The 23,963-nt window shown below is 40.3% G+C and overlaps 1 protein-coding gene and 1 long non-coding RNA gene across 2 annotated transcripts; one reads left to right on the forward strand and one right to left on the reverse strand.

Annotated features, from left to right (window-relative positions):
- Positions 1 to 405: 405 nt before the first annotated feature.
- Positions 406 to 9,549, forward strand: LOC143110362 (26S proteasome regulatory subunit 4-like). The gene is made up of 11 exons (XM_076273230.1): positions 406 to 432; positions 1,338 to 1,391; positions 1,813 to 1,909; positions 2,037 to 2,161; positions 2,584 to 2,769; positions 3,826 to 3,954; positions 4,126 to 4,222; positions 5,222 to 5,411; positions 5,840 to 5,991; positions 7,351 to 7,505; positions 9,221 to 9,549. The coding sequence occupies exons 1-11, from the start codon at positions 430 to 432 to the stop codon at positions 9,353 to 9,355; spliced, it is 1,323 nt and encodes a 440-aa protein (XP_076129345.1). The 5' UTR covers positions 406 to 429; the 3' UTR covers positions 9,356 to 9,549.
- Positions 9,550 to 12,649: 3,100 nt separating this feature from the next.
- Positions 12,650 to 17,972, reverse strand: LOC143110363 (uncharacterized). Its single transcript, XR_012984128.1, has 3 exons — positions 17,899 to 17,972; positions 14,363 to 14,558; positions 12,650 to 13,655 (listed from the first exon to the last, which is right to left on the reverse strand). It is a non-coding gene; the product is annotated as an uncharacterized LOC143110363 (long non-coding RNA).
- Between the last annotated feature and the right edge of the window lie 5,991 nt (positions 17,973 to 23,963).

Here is a 23,963-nt window from a genome sequence, read left to right on the forward strand (position 1 = left end):
GCATTTTGTTTACCAATATGAGTGCAATTGTCACATCCATAACGCTGGAACTGCCCAAAACTAGATTTTCTTTTCTTTTTTCCACAGAATGTAGGTCTACCTCTAGATTTCTGAGATGCACACATGCAAAAAATATGAATTATTTCACATGGTATAATGACGTCCGCCCAAAGAAAGTGCCCAAATCGCCATTTTGACAACCATTTTGTTCTTATTAGATGGTCAAAAACTCAAAATTCAGCTTGGCAACAGGGCTAGTTGGATTCAGCACACCTTAATTATTTAAAAAAGTCCTGTTCCCAAGTAAGTAGTATTAATAATGCCTCTAGGATGCACATATCTCAAAAATAGCACTTGTCTAATTTGAACGCTTTGTTTGTCTAGTACTACTACCCGTAGTTTGACGTAGATCTTGAGAGACGAGCAGCTATGGTAAGTGAGCAAGCATTTTCTTTGTGGGCGAAGTGTTCACGTTGAAAACGAAGCATAATTAAATTGTTGTGGTGTCTAATTCAAGATCACACTACTGGACTCCAGTCCTATTCGGAGGGGTTTTAATCACATACAGATTTCTTTATTTGATCCAATAATTCAGTCAAGCAAACGACTCCCGATTATGGGATCTATATTAACGTTAGGTAGCTAGCATAATAACGAACACTAATTTACATCAGGGACCATAACAACAGCTGTTTGAAACAGCCTACCCGAAAAGCGTTGTGTTGGATCAATCTGTTAGTATATGTTTGCTTTTTAATTTAGAGGTTTACCAGTCCTGACATGTTATTTTGTTGTTAGCATAGCAGTAGAACTAGCTGTTAGCCAACATCTTGTTGTTTAGCTGAAGTCGTAGCTGGCCTTAAGTTATATCACACAGACTGTTCTGCATACAATCTATCTATGTTATATCAGATGACTTAATGCTAGTGTTATAGTACAGACACTTATTCGATTACTTGTTGGGTACTTACTTTCTTAGTAGAAAAATAAACGTGAAACATAATATTACCTAGCACATTAGCTAGCACAATGTCATAGTAGTGACTCAGGTTAGTAACGTTAGGCCTAGATCATGTCATTTATGTCGACTGGGTTCTCGTACCACTGGGTAAGGGACTGGACTTGAGGTGAATCCATAGCAGGTGTGTAAAGGTAACCTAGATCAGGGAAAGAGCTTGGGATCTGCATTGTTGAGCGCCAACAACAACCGTTTTGTTTGTCGATTCAAAAGCTTCACGCCAGAACAAGAAAACGGTACTGTTATCGTTAGTCGTTTGTTTGGTTAACTGTTTATTGCGGTACTTTGCGGCTCACTAACTTGATTTGTTTTTCTACAGGGACAAAACCAAAGTGGAGGTCATGGTCCTGGAGGTGGAAAGAAGGATGATAAGGTAATCACAGCAGGTTTTTTTTTTTACCTTAAACAAGGCTGCACGATTCAGGGAAAATATGTTGGAATTTTTCTGACAGATATTGTGATTTGATTTGTTATAATTTTTGAAAGGCAAGCTTCAGTTCAATGTTCCAAATGGTGCTTTAAGTTGGGCCACTTTTTAGAAGTGAACATGTGCTTCATTGTCACACAAGGAGGATGAATATAAAAGTAATAGATGTGACCAGATTAACTATTGGGATAGATTTGTGAGCTGCACGATTCATTTAAGCCTTTGCTATTAGCTAATTGTATTAGTTCAAATAGGATTTCGATTAAAAATCAATTAATTGTGCAGCCCTAATTCCAGCCCACACAATTTCAACATAACCTGAGAAAAAGACTTATGACATCTATGTTGTATTGTGTTCCTGTGACAGGATAAGAAGAAGAAATATGAACCTCCCATTCCTTCCAGAGTAGGGAAGAGGAAGAAGAAGTCCAAGGGGCCTGATGCTGCTAGCAAGCTACCTCTGGGTAAGACATCTCACTGGAGGATATTCAGCCGAGCACAGTTCTATAAACACGACCCTGGAAAATATCGGACTCTCCGGTAAACACGACCCTTGTAAATGACCATTTGTTTTCTGTGTGGCCTCCCCAGTTACGCCACACACCCAGTGCAGGCTGAAGCTTCTGAAGCAGGAGCGGATTAAAGACTACCTGCTGATGGAGGAGGAATTCATCAGGAACCAGGAGCAGATGAAGCCTCTTGAGGAGAAGCAGGAGGTACAGGCCATCCCAAAATTAGCTTATTGATAATTCATTGACTTTCTTTCTTCTAAAATGGGCTATTATGTTTTCTGATCTACTATGTTTTCGCAAGGTTTGATTCTGCTTTCTAATTTTGTAGACTATGATGAGATGTGACATCATATCATGCGGAGATATGTATATGTTAGGAATAAACTGTACTGTACTGATTTAATCAGGAAACAGGAGTGGTGTTTTTGCCAAGCTTTGGATTTGGTGTAAGGAGAAACCCAGTCTTGGTGTTGTCAGCCCACAATGCAATAGATTTAGTTGTCTACAGATATGAACTCAAAAAATTGCACCCACAGAACTATTCCTATTGTCTCTTGTCAATAAAGCCTCTTTATAGCAGCTCCATCAAAACCTTTTCTCACCCCAGTCATGTGTCTTTCCCATAGGAGGAAAGGTCAAAGGTCGATGACCTGAGGGGAACCCCCATGTCAGTGGGGAATCTGGAGGAGATCATCGACGACAATCACGCCATCGTGTCCACCTCGGTGGGCTCGGAGCACTATGTCAGCATCCTGTCTTTCGTGGACAAGGACCTTCTAGAGCCCGGCTGCTCCGTGCTCCTCAACCACAAGGTGTGAACTTCTAGCGCTATTAGAGTTGGTCAGTGAACCTGGCAAGGTGTAAACTTTTAGCGCTATTAGAGTTGGTCAGTGAACCTGGCAAGGTGTGAACTTTTAGCGCTATTAGAGTCAGTGAACCTGGCAAGAGGTTGTTTGTATTTGAGCCCAACTGTGACCAAATTTTGCGACCATTTTTTGAGACCTAGCGAGTGTTTTTTACAACTACTCACAGCAAAAATATAAACCTATTGAGATTTATAGATCTGTGTTGAATGTACGTAGTCTAAAAGTCTTGTGTGAGGCTCTCCGTTTAATCTTACCTAACGCATGCAAGTGGCAAAGAGTAAACAAACGTCAAACGTCTCAGTGGATTCATTTAATTTGAATAGTGTTTTCTTCGCATGGATTTTTGTAAATGTTACCGAGAAATATGTTAGCTTTTTCTGCTTCAGCTCCAGACCATAGTTGCATCATTAGGCTGTAGGATCCTCCTGCAGAAGTTATCGGACAGGAACTTCACTGGTTAACCCACTTTACTTTAGCTGCAGGTTGTGAGCAACAGGCAAACACAAGATACAGTTTCAGTCCAAGAAGTTGTAGCTGTAATAATGTGTCAATGACCAACGAAGCATAAGTGTACTTTTATTTACTTTAGTCACCAGATTAGGCAAATGACTGCAATTAAAATGAAACTATCTGAAAACGTATAATAATTTATATATTTATATATATTAAGTCACATTTTGTGTGAAACTAGGCATGAAACGGCTGAAGGAGTTTACATGGCTTACATATTGCAAAAACCTAAATATCATTTGTTTTTAAATGGCACATACCGTAAGTTAATTGTAATTTCTGTATTTATTACCAAAGCATTTATAAGCAATACAGTTGAGATGGGGGAAAATGTGAATAATTGCCTTGCAGATCGATCTGTTTGTGCTCCTAAAATGTTCAGTTAGGGGCTACTGTGCTCCTAGTTAACTAAGTCAGTCTGGGGCCCGGTTGTCACTGAGTAATCGTGGGTGTGCTGACCTGATGAGGTGTTTGTGTTCTGTTGGCCTACAGGTTCATGCTGTAATTGGGGTGTTGATGGATGACACTGATCCACTGGTCACTGTGATGAAAGTGGAAAAGGCTCCTCAAGAGACGTATGCTGACATTGGAGGACTGGACGGTCAGATTCAGGAGATTAAGGTGAGTGTTTGAATATGAGTGTCTGTCTGTCTGGTCTGTCATGGTCAACAGTAAAATAAGCAATCAATAATCAGCTGTAATCTGTGTTATGTAGTTTTTTCCATACTCCATACATGTTATTGCCCTCTCTTAAAAGTTTGGGAACTGATGTGTGGGTCCACCTGTCCACAGGAATCAGTGGAGCTGCCTCTTACACACCCGGAGTACTATGAGGAGATGGGGATTAAACCTCCCAAAGGTGTCATTCTCTATGGGGCACCAGGAACAGGTTGGTTAGGCTTCAATCTTTTACCTTACTTCAGGGTTCCCACGGGTCATGGAATTTCTGGAATATCAAGGAATTTTGGAAAGTTTATTCCAGACATGGAAAGTCAGGTTTTTTTTTTTTTTTTTTTCATTTTGGGGGCAAAGTCATGAAATATCACAGAATTTTGTTGTAGCAGTTTAAATTTTCCAAAAAGAATACATTCATATTTAAACATTAAAAACTAATATATTTCCACACAGAATTGGTGTATGTCTGATTATTAGCTTTTCTGCTTGCTTGATTAGTAAAAAGTTAAAGATTCTTGAACGATATGCGGCATTCATTAGGTCATGGATATTCAGGTTTTTTGTCAGGGAAAAGACATGGAATTTTACATTTGATCCATGTTACTTTACCTTACAACAGTGGTGTGTTTTTAATATCAGGATTTACAGCAACGTTGTCTTGTGTGCCCATTGTTTTCAATAAATTGTATTGTGATCAAGGCCCTTAAAGAATAGTTTAAATTCAATGTTACAGTGACCGTTAACCTGACTTGGCCTGCACTCATCTCAAATTGAGCTAAGAGAATTAGGAATTAGAAAAAATAATATGTGCTGACTTTGGTCAGTGGGTTGATGGTCATTTGGCCAGTATTCATTGGGGCAGCCGTGGCCTACTGGTTAGCACTCTGGACTTGTAACCGGAGGGTTGCTGGTTCGAGCCCCGACCAGTGGGCCACGGCTGAAGTGCCCTTGAGCTAACCCCTCACTGCTCCCCGAGCGCCGCTGTTGTAGCAGGCAATATTGTGTACTAGCCGCATTGTGTACTAATATTATTAGTGTGTGCTTCACCTCACTGTGTGTTCACTGTGTGCTGAGTGTGTTTCACTAGTTCACGGATTGGGTTAAATGCAGAGACCAAATTTCCCTCACGGGATCAAAAAGAGTATATATACTTATATACTATACTATTCACAGTCCACAGCATCATATGTTAACCTTCCTCTGTGGGTTAAAGGTAAGACTCTTCTGGCCAAGGCTGTGGCCAACCAGACGTCGGCTACGTTCCTGCGCGTGGTGGGCTCTGAGCTCATCCAGAAGTATCTGGGTGACGGGCCCAAGTTGGTGCGAGAGCTCTTCAGGGTGGCGGAGGAACACGCCCCGTCAATCGTCTTCATTGATGAGATTGATGCCATCGGCACCAAGAGGTTAGTAAACATTATCAAAAATTCTATATGTGTGGGCAGAGGTAGATGTTGATGTTTGGAGATTTCACCGTGCATACATTTTAAAATGTTTCTGCTTTTAGAGCTGTTACTCTGAAAGATCTCACATGTTAGAGTGATCACGTTAAATTGCATAACCCAACACTGCACTTTTTGAGCACTGCAGTTTGTCATGCTCCCTATCAATGGAGCTCTGTTCCTTCTTCAGCCAGATCACTGGTCTGAACTTATACATTGTATTCACTGGACATGAATTATTGATTAAAAATGAAAAAGTAAATGTTATAAAATATGTTTCAAATACTGAATAAATGAATATTTTTTTTCTGTTTCATAGTTTTTCTTTCTGCTGCACTGATTACTAACTGTGTTTTGCACACACCTGGTGTGTTGTGCGATGTCTTCTGAAGATATGACTCCAACTCTGGAGGCGAGAGGGAGATCCAGAGGACCATGCTGGAGCTCCTCAACCAGCTGGATGGATTTGACTCCAGAGGAGACGTCAAGGTCATCATGGCCACCAACAGGATCGAGACCCTGGACCCTGCCCTCATCAGACCAGGTCAGGACCAGAGGCAGAGCATTGCTCCCCAGCTCAACATACATACCTACCTACCTACCTACCTAACTACCTACAACAGCAGGGGCACAACATTTAGGCATCCAGTGGTAGTAGTTGTGGTAGTGGTAGTAGAAGTAGTGGTAGTAGAAGTAGTGGTGGTAGTAGTAGTGATATGGCATGTACAGAACAGAAGGTAATAAGATAATAAATATTCACAGCAAGGATGGAAAATGCAACTGTGAGATGACTTACAGTATCTATTTTCAAATCCAGGAAGGGAACTGACTTTGTGACTCAGTATGCACAGGTGGAAGTAGTGCAATATTATTATAGTAATTTCCTGTGTACTAGTCACATTGTGTATAAGCCGCAGGACAGTGTTTTATGCAAGTTCAAAAACAAAACCATATTAATACCATATTAACTGCCCCCGTGTATTAACCTCATAGCTGAAGAAATTGTGCAAAATCAATGTATAAGCCGCAACTAATAGTTGGGAAATTACAGAATGTTGCATCGCTACATACAGTATTGTTGCAATGCATCAGTGATGCATATAACCTATGTATATCTCAGCACCTCTATGGGACAGTTTCCCATACATGGATTAAAGTGTAAAAAGCTAACCTCCACAACTTTGTTAACTCCTGTTAGGCAATATAACTCTGCCTCCTCTGGTGTACAGAGATGCTCATCTAAGTTGAGTTGAGGAGTCCCTTTTGATGTGTTACGTCAGGTGTTTACTATAAGTGGTCAACAGAGCAGTGATTTTCAGCAACTCTTAGAGGAAGAAAACAAGTTGTAAACCTATTTTTTTATTGCACATTTTTATTTGAGTTGAATAAGAGATGCCCGATTAGCACAAACTGAAAATGAGTCACCAATAGTGTGGCAAAACCTCATAGCTGATGAAATGTCAAGATGAAATTTCTTGATGGGTGAAAGCATCGCTCAACAACGCAGGTTTTAGCGCAGCGCTAGCAGATGAAGAATCAGTGAAAAGCCCTCAAAGCGGCATATTATAAGGCTAGAATGCAAAACAATACAGGCTCTAATCTGGCCAAATTCACCTATTTTGCGGTCATGAATGAAATTCAGGGACAGAGACCATTGAGACGTCATGACTCAGATACTACTTCTACTGCACGCCGCTGCTTTATTTCAGCATATGCTGATTAACATGTAAATGAGAGTATTATGTTTCTGCTACACATGGAAACATCGTATTCTGAATATTACCATAACCAGAATATGGTCCTTAATCTGTATATGGTGTACATGGAAACGTAGTCAGTGTCTCTCTGTGCTTGCGTGACTGACTGACTCACTCACTCCTCCCCACTGCGTGGCTATTTCCAGGACGGATTGATCGTAAGATCGAGTTCCCCCTGCCAGATGAGAAAACCAAGAGGCGCATCTTCCAAATCCACACCAGCCGGATGACTGTGGCCGATGATGTGACCTTAGATGACCTCATCTTGGCCAAAGATGACCTCTCTGGTGCTGACATTAAGGTAAGTTGGAAAAAGAATATAAATATATATGGAAATTCCCTCCTCCTGTCCCCAGCACATCACAACACAATCAACCAAAACTAGCTATTTAGATTGGAACTAATTTACCTAAAAACTAAAAGACAGAAATAACAGCAGAAATCAACCTCACTCCCTAACTAACCAAAAACAGTAGAATACAGTAAAGGTTAAACAAAATGGCACTCAACCTCCCTACAAAGCTTCCAAAAAGTATATGGCTATTTACAAAAAACAGGTATATACAAATATATTTACACTTAAGATACACTGCACAAATGTGGAACAATCTCATTTTTAAAAGCACACTACACAACTAACGGCATCAGCCACACAAGAAAGCAACAAGAGCAACACTTTAACCACCACAAGCAGAAACAACAATTGTCTGGAGCAGGAGAGGGGAAGGTCTCTCACTCAGTACATTTAAGCACAGATAAGTCAAGCTATGGCTATAGCTCAACTACTGTAGGTCATTTTAATTGGACTACTGTCCTTGTCCCTGTATACAAGTATAGGAGGGGAATTGACTTATTGACTGAAGTATTTCCAACTCCACTATAATATGCCCCCTTTCAGCTTGTTAGGATCTGGCTCCTTCCAGTTGACCCGTGTATCCTATCCACAGAACAAAACAATTGACAAACAATTGACATAACGTATTAGTACCGTCGAGTGGTCAATTGAACAAATTTACAGCTTTGTATATTTCATGTGTGCTGTAATGTTTTACAAATGAGATGCACGTTATCCCTCGTGGTTATGGTGTTATCTGAAGGCAGACGACTACTGTATGCTTCCTCTGTTACTTCCGGGTCAAAGCCTGCACAGAATGCCTAGGCTAGTGTGGGTTCAGTTGAACGTATACATGCAGGACCAATTTGACTCCCAACCATGTTATCTGGGTTTGGTGATTTCAGTCAGACTATCATGCTGAACAGGTATTTTAAAAGTTCTGTTTTAGTTGGACTAACACAGAATTACATATTTTTCTAACGTTATGCACACATACTGAGTGGAGAGGGCAGCCAGACATGTATCCATTGCCTCTTGTCTCTCTGTACACTACTAAATGGGCCAGTGTCCTTCTCCATGCAACATTAAGGGCCTGCTGACAGGAAGGAGCAGAGAGACACAGAGACAGAACCTGGCACATGATAGCAAGAGGCACAGTACAACTCACAGGCAATGCATCCAAAGATGTCAACTTAATACCCATTAAGAAAAAAACACACAACTAAATGAATAGGTCTTAGGACGTAACAGTAGTAGCTACAGGTGAAGTTGTGTCCAACCTATTCAGGTTTCCTTTGAAGGGATTGTCTAGGAGTGAGATTAGAATGTTTCTGCTGCCCCCTTGTGGCAGAGGTGTCACACAAAAGCTTGCAACGCATTCAAACATTGTTTTTTTTGTTTTTTTAACAGAGACTGTAGGGTATATATACATACTGTTATGAATATCTCTGATCTGTTAATTGGTCGATGATTTATTTTCAGCAGTGTCTCCATTTCCAATGGTGACTGTATGTAAACCTATCTTTTATTTCCTTCTCCCCTCCCATCTTCCATTTCTCCTTCCCTTCTTCCTTTCTCTCTCTCCCTGTCTACCTCCTCTCCTCTCTCCTTTTGCCTCTTTCCTCCCCTCTCTTCTTTATTTCTCTCCTTCCTCTCTCCTTTGTGCCCCCCCCCCCCTCCAGGCCATCTGTACTGAGGCCGGGCTCATGGCCCTTCGGGAGCGCAGGATGAAGGTCACCAACGAGGACTTCAAGAAGTCCAAAGAGAATGTTCTGTACAAGAAGCAGGAGGGCACGCCAGAAGGACTTTACCTGTAACCACAGAGTTGGTTATTTTGCAGCCACCTGCACCCCTACATCCTGTCCACTGCTCCTGTGTGTATGAGAGCGCACATGCATTGTTTCCACTGAATGAACCCATTTTGATATATTGTTTGCATGTAGTTTTTGGCCACCCGTTTTTTTTGCCTCATTGTAATATATGGAAAATAAAATTCTTGAATATACAGTCATATTTGTTAACTTTCTTTTTATTCCACCTCCTGTTATGCCAAAAACAGTTTGTACATTTGGTGACTTCCACTTTAAACAGTAATGTCTACCCTCAATTATTATCATGGTTTCCCAACATGATTTTTGAGGGGACTATGAAAGTGTGTGTGTTTAATTAACTCCAGCTATGGTCTCATACCTTCACTTTGTAACGACCTAAGTGCATTATTAAACAAGCCATTCAGCCCTGAAGCCACAGCTAATCACCGCCCGTCTAATCACTCATAAAGTTGCTCTGGTCTTCTCTCTCTGACTCAGGGTCTCAGAATTGAATGTGAGGAGGTCGCTAATGCCACAGAGGTGTGTGAGCATTTTTACCGAAAATAGGAATGCTTACATTGAGCATTTCCCCAATGCTTTTGTATTATTAAAGACCAATGGCAAATACAAAAATATTCAAGGAGTGTGTTTACAAATTTTGCTCAGTCTTTTAGAAGTTCAGCCTGCGACTGGTGAAACGTTAACACACACATACTGTACACACACTTGCTGCAAGATGGTTATCCACAGCAACAAGACATAACATCGCTTCCACTCCCAAATTAAACCTTGAAAGACAAATGTTGTCTAAATTGTTTTTCCCTTATTCACAACAAGGAACTGAGTGAATTAAAAGTAACAGTAACAAAAACTGCTAACAGGAGCGATCTGGCCCCAGCTTTGCAGTTTGTGTTTCTCATTAGAGTGCTACAAACATGCACTACTGAACACTGGCAGAGTAAATCCTGATATTTAGAGGATTGTCTCAATATGCACAAATAATACTGTATTTAACAACTTTGGCACTCAAAAGTGCACTTAAATACTGGCATATTAGTAGTCAGGATACTCTAGGAGTGGGATGTTTGACGCTTATTGTTTTAATACCATAGGCCTACACAATGGATGGCTCCTACAAAGTAGATATGTGGTACCTCTCATCAAATTGTAATTGTAGCAAGTTCTAGAACCTAGCTGGTCTGAATAGGTAAACCTCTACTCTGGCTTTATTTGGTGGTGCAGGCCCATTTTCTTAGTCGCATAAATAGGTGAAAAAGCAACATTGATTTAATTTCACGTGATGGACGCTGGCTGGCAGATCTCCACTCAGCAGAAAACACTGACTCTCACTTCTCCTGCTACTCTGTGGTCCGCAGTGAAAGTGCCACGGCACTGCACATTTGGCATCTAAATTAAATCACAAATCAGTCACAGAGTCCAGCCGCATCAAGCAAGCACTCCAGTGGAGGGGCAGCAGAAACAGTACACGAGCAACACTGCATTACCTCTGTGGATGTGTGTGTGTGAGAAACAGAGAGAGAGCGAGAACGAGAGAAGTAATGAAACATTACTGTGATATACAGAAGACCCTGAATAATCAAATCATTTTTACCCAGTGCTTACTGCACATATGATTACACAGATACAGTCTGTCTAGTACTTTTTCTTCCAAACCGAGACACGTTATTGGATTTCATCAAATAATGTCACAAACAGTTGCAGGACAAGTGGTAAGAAGGGGCGATTGTTGGTCCACAGTGATGTCTTTTTTTTACTGTACAGGATTAAGCCTTGTCCTAGACTAAAACTGTCGGGTAAGATATGCACTGATGTCTAGATTAACCTTTGTCAAGACAGAGTATACAATAGCTCACAAAGGCTCTCATCTCATGAGCAAGAATTATTTAACATTAACGCTATTGGACTTATCAGAGACTGTACATTAGTTTATTTGGCTTTACAAACAAAAGCATAAAAATTAAAATGCTTTTACAAAACAAACATTCAAGTCTTACAGTCTCTCATGAGGAAGAAATTAAGTTTCAAATATGAAGAGGTTCACTATCACCAAACAAAACTCCTTTTCTTAAAAAAAAAAAACTTTTATATTATTTGTTTATTATTATTTTGTGAGACTTGCATTACTTATTTAATCTTAATTAGTGCTCTGCCCTGAATGACTTGGAACAATTAACATTAACCAAAATCACTGCCAATCATCAATTGTGATCTGCAGTGACTTGGATACAGCAGGTGTGGCCTACCATATAGAGACTTTGGCCACCGTATCTCATAAGGTTGGCCCTAGTTTACAACACACAACATGACTTACAGAAATACAGTCCACAATCTATGTACAACATGTCAAATGGCTTTCCTTTGGAATGAGGAAAAGGCTGTTACTGCATGACTGAATGCAATCAATTTTAGACTTTACAATCCTGGCTGCAACCGATAAAACAGAACACAAGGGTCATCTTACATCTGTAAAAACCTTACTCAGTAGAGGCCTGCCAAGCAACTTTCTGACTGTATAGGAAACATGAACAGTTCTGGCGTCATGCACTTACATTCTGAAGAACTGGCTAAAACTGGAGCCCAGTCTGAGCAGTGCTTTCTGGAACCATAGCATGCATGACCGCCAGGGCCACCTAAAATTGACAACAGGCTCTGCCAGTTTCTTTGGTTGTTCTTGCCGCTCATGCGTTGTTTACACCATTGGTTCTCAAAGTGGGGTCCGCAGCACATTGTCAGGGGGTCCCTGACAAAGTTTGCTGCAAAATATGAAATTGTCTTATATGGTGAAAAATGCTACAGTATCAGTATTTGATCTGCTGATACGTCAAAACACTTTACTGTTAATTAACCGCCAACAAAATGAAAATTATGTGAAGCAAACACTATCTGTTCAACACAATACATTTGACAAAGAAACAACAATCCTTAAAAAAAAAATCCTACATACTTTCAAAGTTTGCTAACATGACTAGTGTGGTATTAGCACTCTATGTTTTTAAAATACATATAACATAAGCTTCTAACAGTAAAAAGGCTATACAGCTACATGATTAACTTAAGTTTTATGTGTTGCGATTATGAGGGGGTCCTTGGAGAATTTTCCACTCCATGAGGGGTCCCCGGCCCACAAAAGTTTGAGAAACCCTGGTTTACACAGTCCATTTTTTTTATCATCATTAGGTCTGAAGAGCCAGGTGTGCATGTGTGATCTAACTTATAGCAGTCATCTATTCACTTTTTATTGCAGCCATGTAATGTTTAAAAAAGGAAATGCATCCTTGATTGGTGTAATGCATATTTAATATCATTATTTAGACACACACAATTACATTCATTGCAATTTAGCAATAAGCCCCGAAAAGCCGTTGTTTACACTGATTATAGAACAGCTAAGGGGCGTTGTAAGGCACGATGCGCAAGCGGAAGTATAACACAGAGAATAATGCTGTAAAAGCTTGGGGAAGCTTTTGGGAAAGGGATTTGAACATTATGAGTATTGTTTAAATTAATAGTGCAAATTGACCACTTAAACATCCATAGTGCAAATGTAGGTGAATGGTATGTACTGTATGACAGGTTAATGAGGACAGATGAAAGAGGAGTTTAGAGTCCTGATAGCTATATCGTAAAGGGTGTTTATGAAGCGTTTGTTGTCGTGGCCTGTGGCGCCTCCCTGATAGAAGGTGCTGAAAGAGGTCCTGAGCAGGAAGTGAGGAGTTGGAGATGATCTATCTTCTTTGCTCACTTTCGAGTCTGGTAAGTTGTTACACAATTTGAATAAAATGATTTACCAAGTACCATAACCATAAAATGTTGATTTCATATAGTTCACTTATGATAGGATAGGAGGATCATACGACCATTTCTTTAATTCCAAATAGAGACAAATCAACAACTTACTACAGATTGTTTGTCACCGTTTAGAAGTCATTGGTGCTGTTACTATGTCCCATCGGCTTCCGCTGTGTTTCAATTACCACAATAATAATACATACTACAACAATCAGAGCTACTGCACTAATTAAACCACCAATCCAACGTGTTCTGCTGCCATTGCTGGGTGATGGTGGTGGTAGAGGGGTATACTCAGCTCCTAGATCTATTAGGCGTTGTGTTACTCTTTTCAGTTCTTCATCATTATGCAAGCACTTCAGGAGCCCCTGGGTTTCGTGGAACAGGATGTCAACAATAACAACATCTGGGAGGCTTACAAATCTTCTACTGTCTGGCACAACATAGTCTACGTCAAAGGTGTGGTGACAAATCACAAGAATCACAGGTTTGCCCTCTATAAAAAGAAACAAAGACAAGATTACAGATCTATAGTAAATGCAATTTGCTAAGTTAAAGTAATAAAATACTATATACTTATACTTATACTTACTTAAAATGTAAACAAATCATATTTAACCCTTTCAATGCATTAGTGACATTTTTCTATAAATGTCTATCACACTGCTCTGCACATAAAAATAAATAATGCTACAAGTATACCCAGAGTGTCAACAAGTGGCAAAAGAGCATTAGGCATTCCTGGGTGAACAGTGGCAATGACAGGAACACAATTCTTCTGTCAATGTACCATCAAAATGAGTGAATGTTTTAAGTTAAAAAGTAAAACGTTTATTTTCTAAAGATAATGAAATTCAAGAGGCGTGTTCACTTAGATAGCTTAATAGAGGTTTAGTCCATGATTCTGGAGAAAGGTTAATGATAGCCAATTTGGGGGCAACAGCCAGTCAAATGACAACAATTCCTTCCAGTCTCTTGGAGGAATATAGCCTACTGATTGGCTAAAATGGCGCAATAAGTCAGAGTAGGCTATATGTAGACCCAAGACAGTGAACACCCGACTTTTATATCATAATTTGATTAATTACACATTTTGATGATTAATGAACAATTATTTGTTACATAATTCTTTTTTACACTGCTCTTAGTCGCCTTCGTTCAAGGTTCTGTTAAACTGCACACAGCATAAGATTTTAGGCCTACCTGGGATCTCCTTGACAGCAGCTTCAACATCAGTTCCAACTCGAGAGGTGATCGTACAGAATACAAGAATGGTATCAGAAGCAGTAAGATTGTACTCTTGCCGGACATGGACCCGATTAGCTATACGTCCTTTGAACTCCTCATGACAATCCAGATGTTGTCCAGTGGTGTGCATGTAAACATTGAACATCGTTAACTGTGAAATAAAAGTCAATTATTTCACAACAAGTACAAAATGAATCAACACATAATCCACATTACAATTACAATTGTGGAACAATTATAATGTTCTGAAGCAATTCCACTGCAGACCAGATTAAGATTTTCCAGAGATACAGCTCTGAAAATACTTGACTGATCAGCCATGAAAGGTCTGTGATTCTACACTTTATGTATAATTCTGGAAATTCTTTGTGGTCATAACATTAGCAGGCTATAGGCTACCAGGAAGTAACGGCTCCCACACACAGCTGCGTGCTTCGCGTTGCTGGAGACGCATCCCATTCACTTTACATGGGCTCACGTGATCCGTTGCCGAACTGAATTGTGGGTCCGTCGCGTCGCGTTTCTCCCGCCGCTCGCGTTGAGGAGTTCAGCTGTTGCTGCACCGACAGACGGCACCGGCCAATCAAGCCAATCTACGGACGGCACCAACCAATCACATTACGGTTTTACTTCAAGTCATTTGCATAGCTACCGCCGTACGGCTCCCACACACAGCTGCGTTCCATCAATGCATGCCAGTGGGTGTTCCCGACGGTAGCTATGCAAATGACTTGAAGTAAAACCGTAATGTGATTGGTTGGTGCCGTCCGTAGATTGGCTTGATTGGCCGGTGCCGTCTGTCGGTGCAGCAACATGTAAAGTGAATAGGATGCGTCTCCAGCAACGCGAAGCACGCAGCTGTGTGTGGGAGCCGTAACGGTACCGATCCACTTGCATGACCCGACATACGCATGGTGTCGCGCTGCCTCCCCTCGTTCAGTCGTGTGTGGGCGTTTCGTTTAAAATGTCAGTTACCAGCTCATATTCAGTTCGTTTTAACGTATCTTAAGTGTTTTTCCACAAATGGACCACAATTTTAGGCATGTAGCCTACTTAACAGTATACAACACATTAATAGCCTAAACAAACTATGCAAGCCATTTCGAAATCTTGTTTTATTTAAACTACTCAATGCATTCTCAAATCCTCACCAGAAACACCAACAGTCAATATATTCATCCAAATCCTAGTTTCGTTTGTTTTATGGACTATAGGTGGTCGTGGAAGAGATGGTTAAAACATTATTTGTCTGGTAAGCGGAACCAAAGTTTCACAGGCACCGTTGTGGTAGAACAAAGGACCTACAAACTCGTCCTTTCATTGGAGAGTCGCCTCGCGTTCAACGGATTCATTTGCATAAAGCTGGGCATCGGCCAGCTTTTTGACGCGCGACATTATTTCAAATGCAGCGCTGCCTTCCCGGAATGCTTTGCGGGCGCGTTAAAGTCGCTTGACGTCACCAGAGCCCTTCTAAGGAGAGCCTCCCCACTCTCTATTAATCCCATACAAACCGAATTTGGCTGCAGTTCACCAGAGTTCACCTAGATGGCGATCGCGGGCGAGTCCAAAATACATGGGGTCCTATGGAGCTCCATAGACCTCCATTCATTCTGGACTCGCCCGTGAGCGCCCCTAGATGCAGTACCACACCGGAAGAGTTCCGAGAGTGAAGGTTCTCTCCTTATTAGACATTCTCTGACGTCACCCATAGGACTAGAGTGGAATGCGACACGACAAAAAGAAGTGTCGTGCAAGTGGATCGGTACCGTAAGAGGCACGGACCAGTATGGCTGCGCCGCCTTCGCAAGGTGCACGAACCAAGGGGGCAGGCGAATTCCCGGAAGTAGAAGCATCGATGTAGCGGTGGTTATCAACTCTCTGCTAACCCCATAGAACGCCCATCCATTTAGGATTTTTTTGAACTCCCATAACTTCATATAACATATATCATGTGCCGATATTTTAGCTTCTGTGTTATCTACATAAACAATAAAAGGCAAAACAAGACTCGACTACCTCGTACGTAACGTTAGGTTCCCGTAAGAAGAATGTTTAGCATGTCCGGTTGAAGGGAAGCTAACGCACTGAAGGGAGATAACCGTATTGTTTGGATAAGAAGCGTAGTCCAGCCAGCACGGAAACCCGTGAACAAAGCTATGTAGCCTAGCATTGTAGCCTATGTTAAGGTAAAGCATAGAGGCAAGTAAACCTAATGGAAAAACAGTAGTTTTACCGTTAGGTAGTCTAACGATAATCATTTCAGAGGTTTTCGATGGATTGACGTAGGTCAGAAAAGTGGAAAGAAGATTAGCCTCAAGGCTATAACTTTTTTGTTTTGTTTTACCATGACTGTTTTTGAAGATGATCATGTGTGGTAGTTTCAACATTAACACGACTTGATATCACTTGTGAGGATGATATTAATAATACATAAATAAATGTTTAACTTTGATGACTTTGAAGGCGAAGGAAGTGTGAGAAGAATTTCTGTGTAGCCTATCTATCATATGAGTTACAAGATTCAGTTCGATGGCTAACGTCACGAAGTTAAGTGCGAGTCTGCGCAGTACTGGGGGGACCAACTGAAAAATGACTCAGTACCCTCCCATTGAGAACGACGGAGTCTGTTCGTCCATTTCTTTTACTGTCTATGGCACGAACGCATTGCCATTGGAAATAAATAGGGCTCTGTGCGGCGTGGTGGGTTTGTCGCGATAATAAATTAATGGACACGAGGCATAAGTTAGTCACTGACCTGGATAAATTAAGTCAGGGTAGTAAACCTCTTAGGCTAATAGAACCTTATGGATGGCTTCATTCACCTAGCAAAACAAAGGCACAATGTCTCTTTTTTAGGAGGATTAACTATGTCCCATAATCGGAGTTAAGTATCCTATGGACTGCATCTAGGCTAAACGTTAATATCAGTAGGCCTATAGGATGGGCTGTACTATGTTAAGGCTCAAGCTGTTCAGTTTGCCCCCCCTTCACATGATGCTTTTCCCAATTAGGCTACATGTCCTCTTCATAGTGGCCTACGCTATGGCTACTTGGAACACGCACATCTGTGTTGAGCAATGCGAGCTTTGGTGGAATCCTGTGCATGTAAATTGGCACGCACCACTTGTCCTGTTGTTTGTTTATTGAAAGTCCGTCATAATAGCAACGAGCTAAGCTATGTGCAAGCACTCTGGCTCTTAAATGGAATGGGATACTATCGTTGGTTTAGGCTACTACATATTACCCCAAAACACAACCATGACCTGTTAACAAACTTAATTAACTTACAAATAACTTATATTTAACCTAGCGCGCAGCCTATTAAATACCGCTGCCAAAGTAGCAAAGTCAATACAGCCACACACATGCGCCTACTTTATTCGTTTAGATCGCTAAAATAGGGACCAAATAGGGCCCACAATTCATGTTTAAAGTGATTATGTACTTGTATTCTATTTGTAACCTTTTAAAATCCGAAATAACAAGCCTACCTGGTTGAACAATCCTTTTGTCGCGTGGGTGAAACCTACTGCTACGTGTCAGAGTTGCTGTATTTGTGCAAGATACTTTCACTTTTGATTTTAATACAACTGTAGGCCTAGTGTAGGTAGGCTAACATTACAGTTAGAGCTCCTTTTGCGGCCCCGCAATAGGTTTTGCGTTCCCGCACAATAGTAGGCTACTATCCCACAGTAGGCTACTTTTGACTTTATAAAGGAATGCAAAATCATACCGATTAGGGAGGGAACTCAGGTCATTTTTTGCTTTATTAAAGACATAATACAAATATACAAAGGAAGATAATACAAAAGTGAAACAGTACGGTTACAATTATACAAAATTAAATTACAAGTCGCAAAACAAAGACAACAATTAATAAGTAAATAAATGAAAACAAAAAACAGTAAAAGAAAAAAAGACAAATTAACAAGGAGAATTAACAAGCACATTATTATAATGTTTAAGCAATGTTGTAGCTTTTTTGTTATCCAATCTTTTAACAATTTCAAGAAAGGACTCAAGTTCAGCGCTAAATTGTTGTACATTTGGGGTGGCTAAAGCAAATTTTTGCTTGAGTATATAAAACTCATCAAAATAACAAGATTACAAATAAATAGTGCACTCTAAAAAATGCTGGGTTGAAAACAACCCAAACTGGGTTGTTTTCAACCCAGCCGCTGAGTAAAATGTGGTCCAACACAGCATTGGGTTATCTTAACCAAGCAAATTGGGTTACTAAATTTAACCCAACAACTGGGTTGACATTTAACCAATATGTTGGGTTATGTTGACACAACTGTTTAGTTAAAGTTACGTAACGTTTGGGTTATGTAACCAAATCCCCCCAAAACTACTGGTTGATTTTTAAAATACTCTGCTTGTACAAACTTGTAATAACTCAAAGTTTGTATTTACTTACTTGAAAGTCACACCTTCTGTTAACAGCTTTAGGCCTGATATAGACAGTCTATATTAAATGTCCATCAAAAGCCATGCAATGAAATAAAACAGTTAAACATAATTATTTATTTGATAGTTTTCTTTATTTTTGAATAGATAGCCTAGTATAAAATGCATGTGATACTTCCATGAAGGCAGGCAGATTCCAAAGTCCGTTTTGGGGGTCAGTCCTGTCAATCAAAGAAAAAAAGAGTGCATTTTAATCACGGTTAGCCTACAAAACTTTATATCAAGACGTGCATGAACCATTACCAGTGAATGATGTTGACAGACATAAAAATTCACCAGGAGACAAATTATTAGTGCAACACACTCGGAAACCATGACCACCTTATATTATGGAGTTGTTTTAAACATAATACCGGTAATACAAAACGTGCGTTTTTGTCAGATGAGCTTGATAACACTAGCAGGTAACATTACCATTAACGTTAGCCTAACATTAGGCTGACAGTCAGCAGTGCTAACGTTAGCTAGCTATGTTAACACATTCTTAGTGAATCCAAGTTAATGTTACCACCAAGAACCACCCAGTAAGTTACATGGCTATAATATGAGGCTACCCTGAATAATTTAATAAGATGTTGTTTGGCATGATTATTATCGTAAGTTACGTGTGTTGTGAAGAGACTACTTCGACGGTGTTAGCTAGTTGACAAACGTTAGCCACTAAGCATATTTAATTAGCATAAAGTTTCCAAGTCTGCTAACGTTACCTACCAGCTGCTGGTATGCTAATTGTAGTTCGTTGTAAAAGTTTGTTTTGTTTCTGTTCAGCAGTTCCTACCCAGTGAATACAGAAATATGTTTTATGAGTCTGTCTTTGTGTAGATTTATCATTAACAGTAGCTAATATTAGCTGGAATGAATGACACCTGCTAACCTGCTTGAAGCTGAACGAAATGGCAGGCAGAATATTCCTTGATATCACAAAGGGTATGTCTCTGGGTGGACTTTTAAAATCCGTCTGGATAAAAATAAATAAATAAATAAAAGCAGATACATACCTTCCGAAATCACCTGATTTCCATTGCATGTTGACAGCTGCTGGACTGGACGGTTGAAAGAATATGCCTGCCTGCCGATTTTTTTCTCTCAACCTTCAAATAACTATGCATCTGTGTTGAAGTCACCCTGGTGCTGGGTAGTGTACTCCACGTCAGGTGGGGGACAGGGGGGAGCACAGCCCTAAACTATCAACCCAGCAGTGATAAACTATCAACCCAGCAAGCTGGGTTACAGAAATGACCCAATATGAGTAAAAACAACCAAACAAAACGACCCAACAGCCTCAACCCAGCGTTTGGGTTGAAAAAATAACCCAGCATTTTTTAGAGTGTGTCTTCCTTATTTTCAAAGAAAATTGAAGATTAAAAATTAGGGTATTTCCCTGAGAACCAGTGGCTCACAATGTCTGCCCATATAGTTATTGGACAACTGTAAAGCAAATGTGTCAAAGTTTCGCTATGACCCTTACAAAATGTACATATATCTTCAGTATCACAATATTTGGAAACAAGAAAATGTACTGGATTTTAAAGTGCACTTCTTTGACTTTGTTACTTATGCAAAACTTATTTCTTATTTCTTTTTCTGAAGCACAACTCGAATATGTTTGTTACTGCACTTCTTGTCAGTAATTGGAACGGCATTTAGAGAAAGTGTAGGGAGAGTAATATTAATTGCATTATAACAAAGATGACTTTTAAGTATAGCTGTAACAAGCCAGAAGGGATAGCCTTTGTTACCAACTTATATTGTTTGAAAGGTAGAGGGAAACAATGTTGAGCCATGAATTGTTCATAAGACAGCACATCCCCTTTGCCATCTAACAAGTCCACAATACGATTGATACCCTTTTAATACCAGTTTTGAAGAAAGATTTGTTATTGCTGATGATCTTACAGTTATTCCAAAGAAAGGCATAATGTGGGGAGAAATTGTGCAGGTAGCAGATTTTCCAAGATAGCAGTGCTTGTTGGTGAAATTTGGACAACTTAATTGGAAGTTTGGGTATCGAGCAATCACATTGTAGCAGGAAATGTATACCACCAACATGCTAAAGACATTATGCGGAATAAAGTTCCAAATAGAGAGAGGACTACACAAAAGCCTAATCCAGTTCACTTTAAAGGAATAATTCAGATCAATAAAGTTCCACCCTCTCCTTCACAGTTAGTGATTCTCCCTTTTTTTTTTTTGAGTTTAGCTGTTCTGTTCTTCTAAATGAAATTAAAGAATAACTTATTTATCTCTTTACAAACAAAATCATTAACAAAAAGACAGAGAGAGGGATAAACAAAACGTGATAACCCTTCAGCTTTGGACAGGGAAATCAGGTCATCTCATTCATCGATTCATTTGGCTGACGCGTTTATCCATGGTGCTCAAAAAATTAAATCCCACCTCAATAAGAAAATATTCTTAACATGTCCATTTGGGGATCTGTAAATAATAACTACGCAAATATAAATGTAAATCGGTGAAGGAGGGATTTCTTTTTTTGAGCTTCTATTGCGTACATTTTGCATACAATACATTTTGCTTTCTCTCACAAAGTATTTGGAACACTATTGTGAGGGATCATCAATCTATGAGGGAACGCAAAAGGGCTCTAAAAATACATTTTCACCTCGAAAAAAAAAAATCCAGCATGGCCCTTCGTGGCCTCTGTATGACTTTGCCCTTTTAAAAAATAAATTGCTCCTTTCCTTTCAGAAACAAACTTACTGTAGGCTAAGTCACATGACTTCATGACTTTAGGCCTACCTGTTTGTTAGCCTGGTTAGCTTTGACACATTACATTGCCAGCTCATGAGTTGCACAGCACCAATACCGTGGGTTTAGGTAATTTCTCTATTTGTCCATACTCAAGTTCAAGTTCAAGTAGTTTTATAGCCATGTACTTATAAAATGAATTATAAGTAATGAAATTATGAAGCTCAAGAGCCAACTAAACTTAAAAAGAATAAATTAAAAGCAGTAATTAAGAAGGTGTATTTTGTGTGTGTGTGTGTGTGTGGGGGGGGGTGATGAAAAGATGATGAAATGGTGTGTATGTGTGTGTGGGGGAGGGGGGGTATATTGTGTGTCTGGGTTGGGGTTCTGAGGTTTGAGGTTGATTAGCTATGGGGGAGTAGGGTGACCAGACGTCCTCTTTTGCCTGGACATGTCCTCTTTTTGAAACCTAAAAATGTGTCCGGGCGGAATTTCAAAGTCGTCCGGGATTTTGTTATTCTAGCCCGAAACATGTTTAGGCCTACAGCGAATTTGCATTGCTCTCTCTTTCATTCATGGATATACAGTATCTATGTCTTTCATTCACATACTAGTCATGGCCTCCCCCTACAGTTCGCTTTGCATTGAGTGGAAAGTGTAGGGTGTAGAGCCTGACCAGCTACCGTCATTGGTCGATAGTAATCTCAAACATTTAATTGGTCAGTCAGTCACTTCAATAGCGCAAACTTCCTTGTTTAGTGTAAGTTCACTGATGAATTAAAACGTAAATTTCCATGTTTTTGTCTCGGTCGATATCAACATGAAGCTGAGTGCTGGACCTGCAAAGCAGGCACTTATACGCGTCGGTCGCAAATAAAGGTGCCAACGACCTACAGGTAGGCTACACAATGTTCAGCAAAGCATCGAACGGCAGCGAGGGGTGAGAGCTCATCAGCTAAAGTGAGTTTTCCGACCTTAACATTACGTCTCCAAAATCATTTTGATGGCTCATAACCATAGACTGTAGAAAATATAACATGACGAACGGCACTTCTGCCATTGTCTGAGCTATTTATTTAGCTGAACCTTTAAACTGCCTTTAAGGGATAGCCTGCACACTGACAATCAGCAGATGTCAATAATCCTCTATCTACTGCAGCCTATATTCAGGTGAATTAAATATGTTGGCATAACATGAGGGATAGATGTAGGCCTATTTCTTTACAAAAGAAATATCTAATAATAATGGATTGAAAAGAGGTAGGCCTAATAATAGACCAGACATGATTGAATAGATATAAGAAAATGGACAACATATCCACATCAGTCCCCATCAACACAACTGTTTTCAGCTACTGTAAAAGATTCATGTATTTTCAGAAACACCTTGGATCAAATTTAGAGATAGGCTATGCAACATTAAAGATGGGTCGCCATCCAAATGTATCTTGCGAGTATAGAGCTCAACAGCCCTGCTGTTATTGTAATTATTGTGTATTAAAACTTTCATGTTATCAAAATAGTCTTTTGAGGCCAGACACATCCCCCCCCCCCCCCCTGAAGTGTCCTCTTTTTCACAAACCCAAATCTGGTCACCCTATGGGGGAGAGAATAACAGTTCAGCATCCTGGTGGCTTGTGGATAGAAACTGTCTCTGTACAACACTGCTAGTCTGCATACTCTTGTACCTTCTACCAGATGGTTGGAGGGTGAAGACACTGTGGCTGGGATGACTGGGGCCATCCTTCTAATTCATTTTGTTAAGGACTGTAAGGAGGATGGAGGAATCAAGGAGTGGCAAGAAATGAGGTGTCCTGCTCACTATTTCTGTTGTAGAGACGGGTGCGCACATCCAAAATATGTTGTAACAGGTGCCAGACAAAACGTGTCAGAGAGAGAAGGAAATTATCTGCACACTGTATATGGGTTCCAAGAAATACTTTATTTATTCTTAAAAGGCAATGTTTTGATCTCAACACTTCATCAGGCCTTTTAAGAATAAATAAAGTATCTCAGTGTGCAGACCATGTCCCGCTCACTCACACATCACTTTTAAGAGATCATCAATTACTGATAACGTGGCGCTGCATCTCCTCTTACGGCTCGTGTCCATTATCGCGTCAAAGCCCACCGCGCCGCACATAGCCCATTAGGCGAGTTCGACTTGCGGCAGATCTGACTTGATGTGATGCATGCTGGGTTGAACACAATGCATACTGGGATGGACGCAATGCTTGCTGGTTAGAAATTCTGTCCGACTTCTGTCAGCCGGGGAGGGACTTACCACCGTGACAGCATGTCACATGGCCTTAAAATATCGCGGGAGTCTTAGCCTGCAGACAGATCTTGCAGTTGCCTTCCACAAGCTGCACGAGCT

This window comes from Alosa pseudoharengus, unplaced genomic scaffold (genome assembly GCF_046254945.1).
Source record: "Alosa pseudoharengus isolate Yale_2024_CS ecotype anadromous, Long Island Sound unplaced genomic scaffold, YU_APseudo_1.1 YU_APseudo_1.1_scf_7, whole genome shotgun sequence".
Lineage (NCBI taxonomy): Eukaryota > Metazoa > Chordata > Actinopteri > Clupeiformes > Clupeidae > Alosa > Alosa pseudoharengus.

Bases quoted from the DNA above. Each gene is read 5' to 3' on its own strand.
- LOC143110362 (XM_076273230.1), top strand. The intron at 2,770-3,825 runs GTGTGAACTTCT...GTTGGCCTACAG, and splicing joins CCGTGCTCCTCAACCACAAG to GTTCATGCTGTAATTGGGGT. The intron at 5,412-5,839 runs GTTAGTAAACAT...TGTCTTCTGAAG, and splicing joins GATGCCATCGGCACCAAGAG to ATATGACTCCAACTCTGGAG.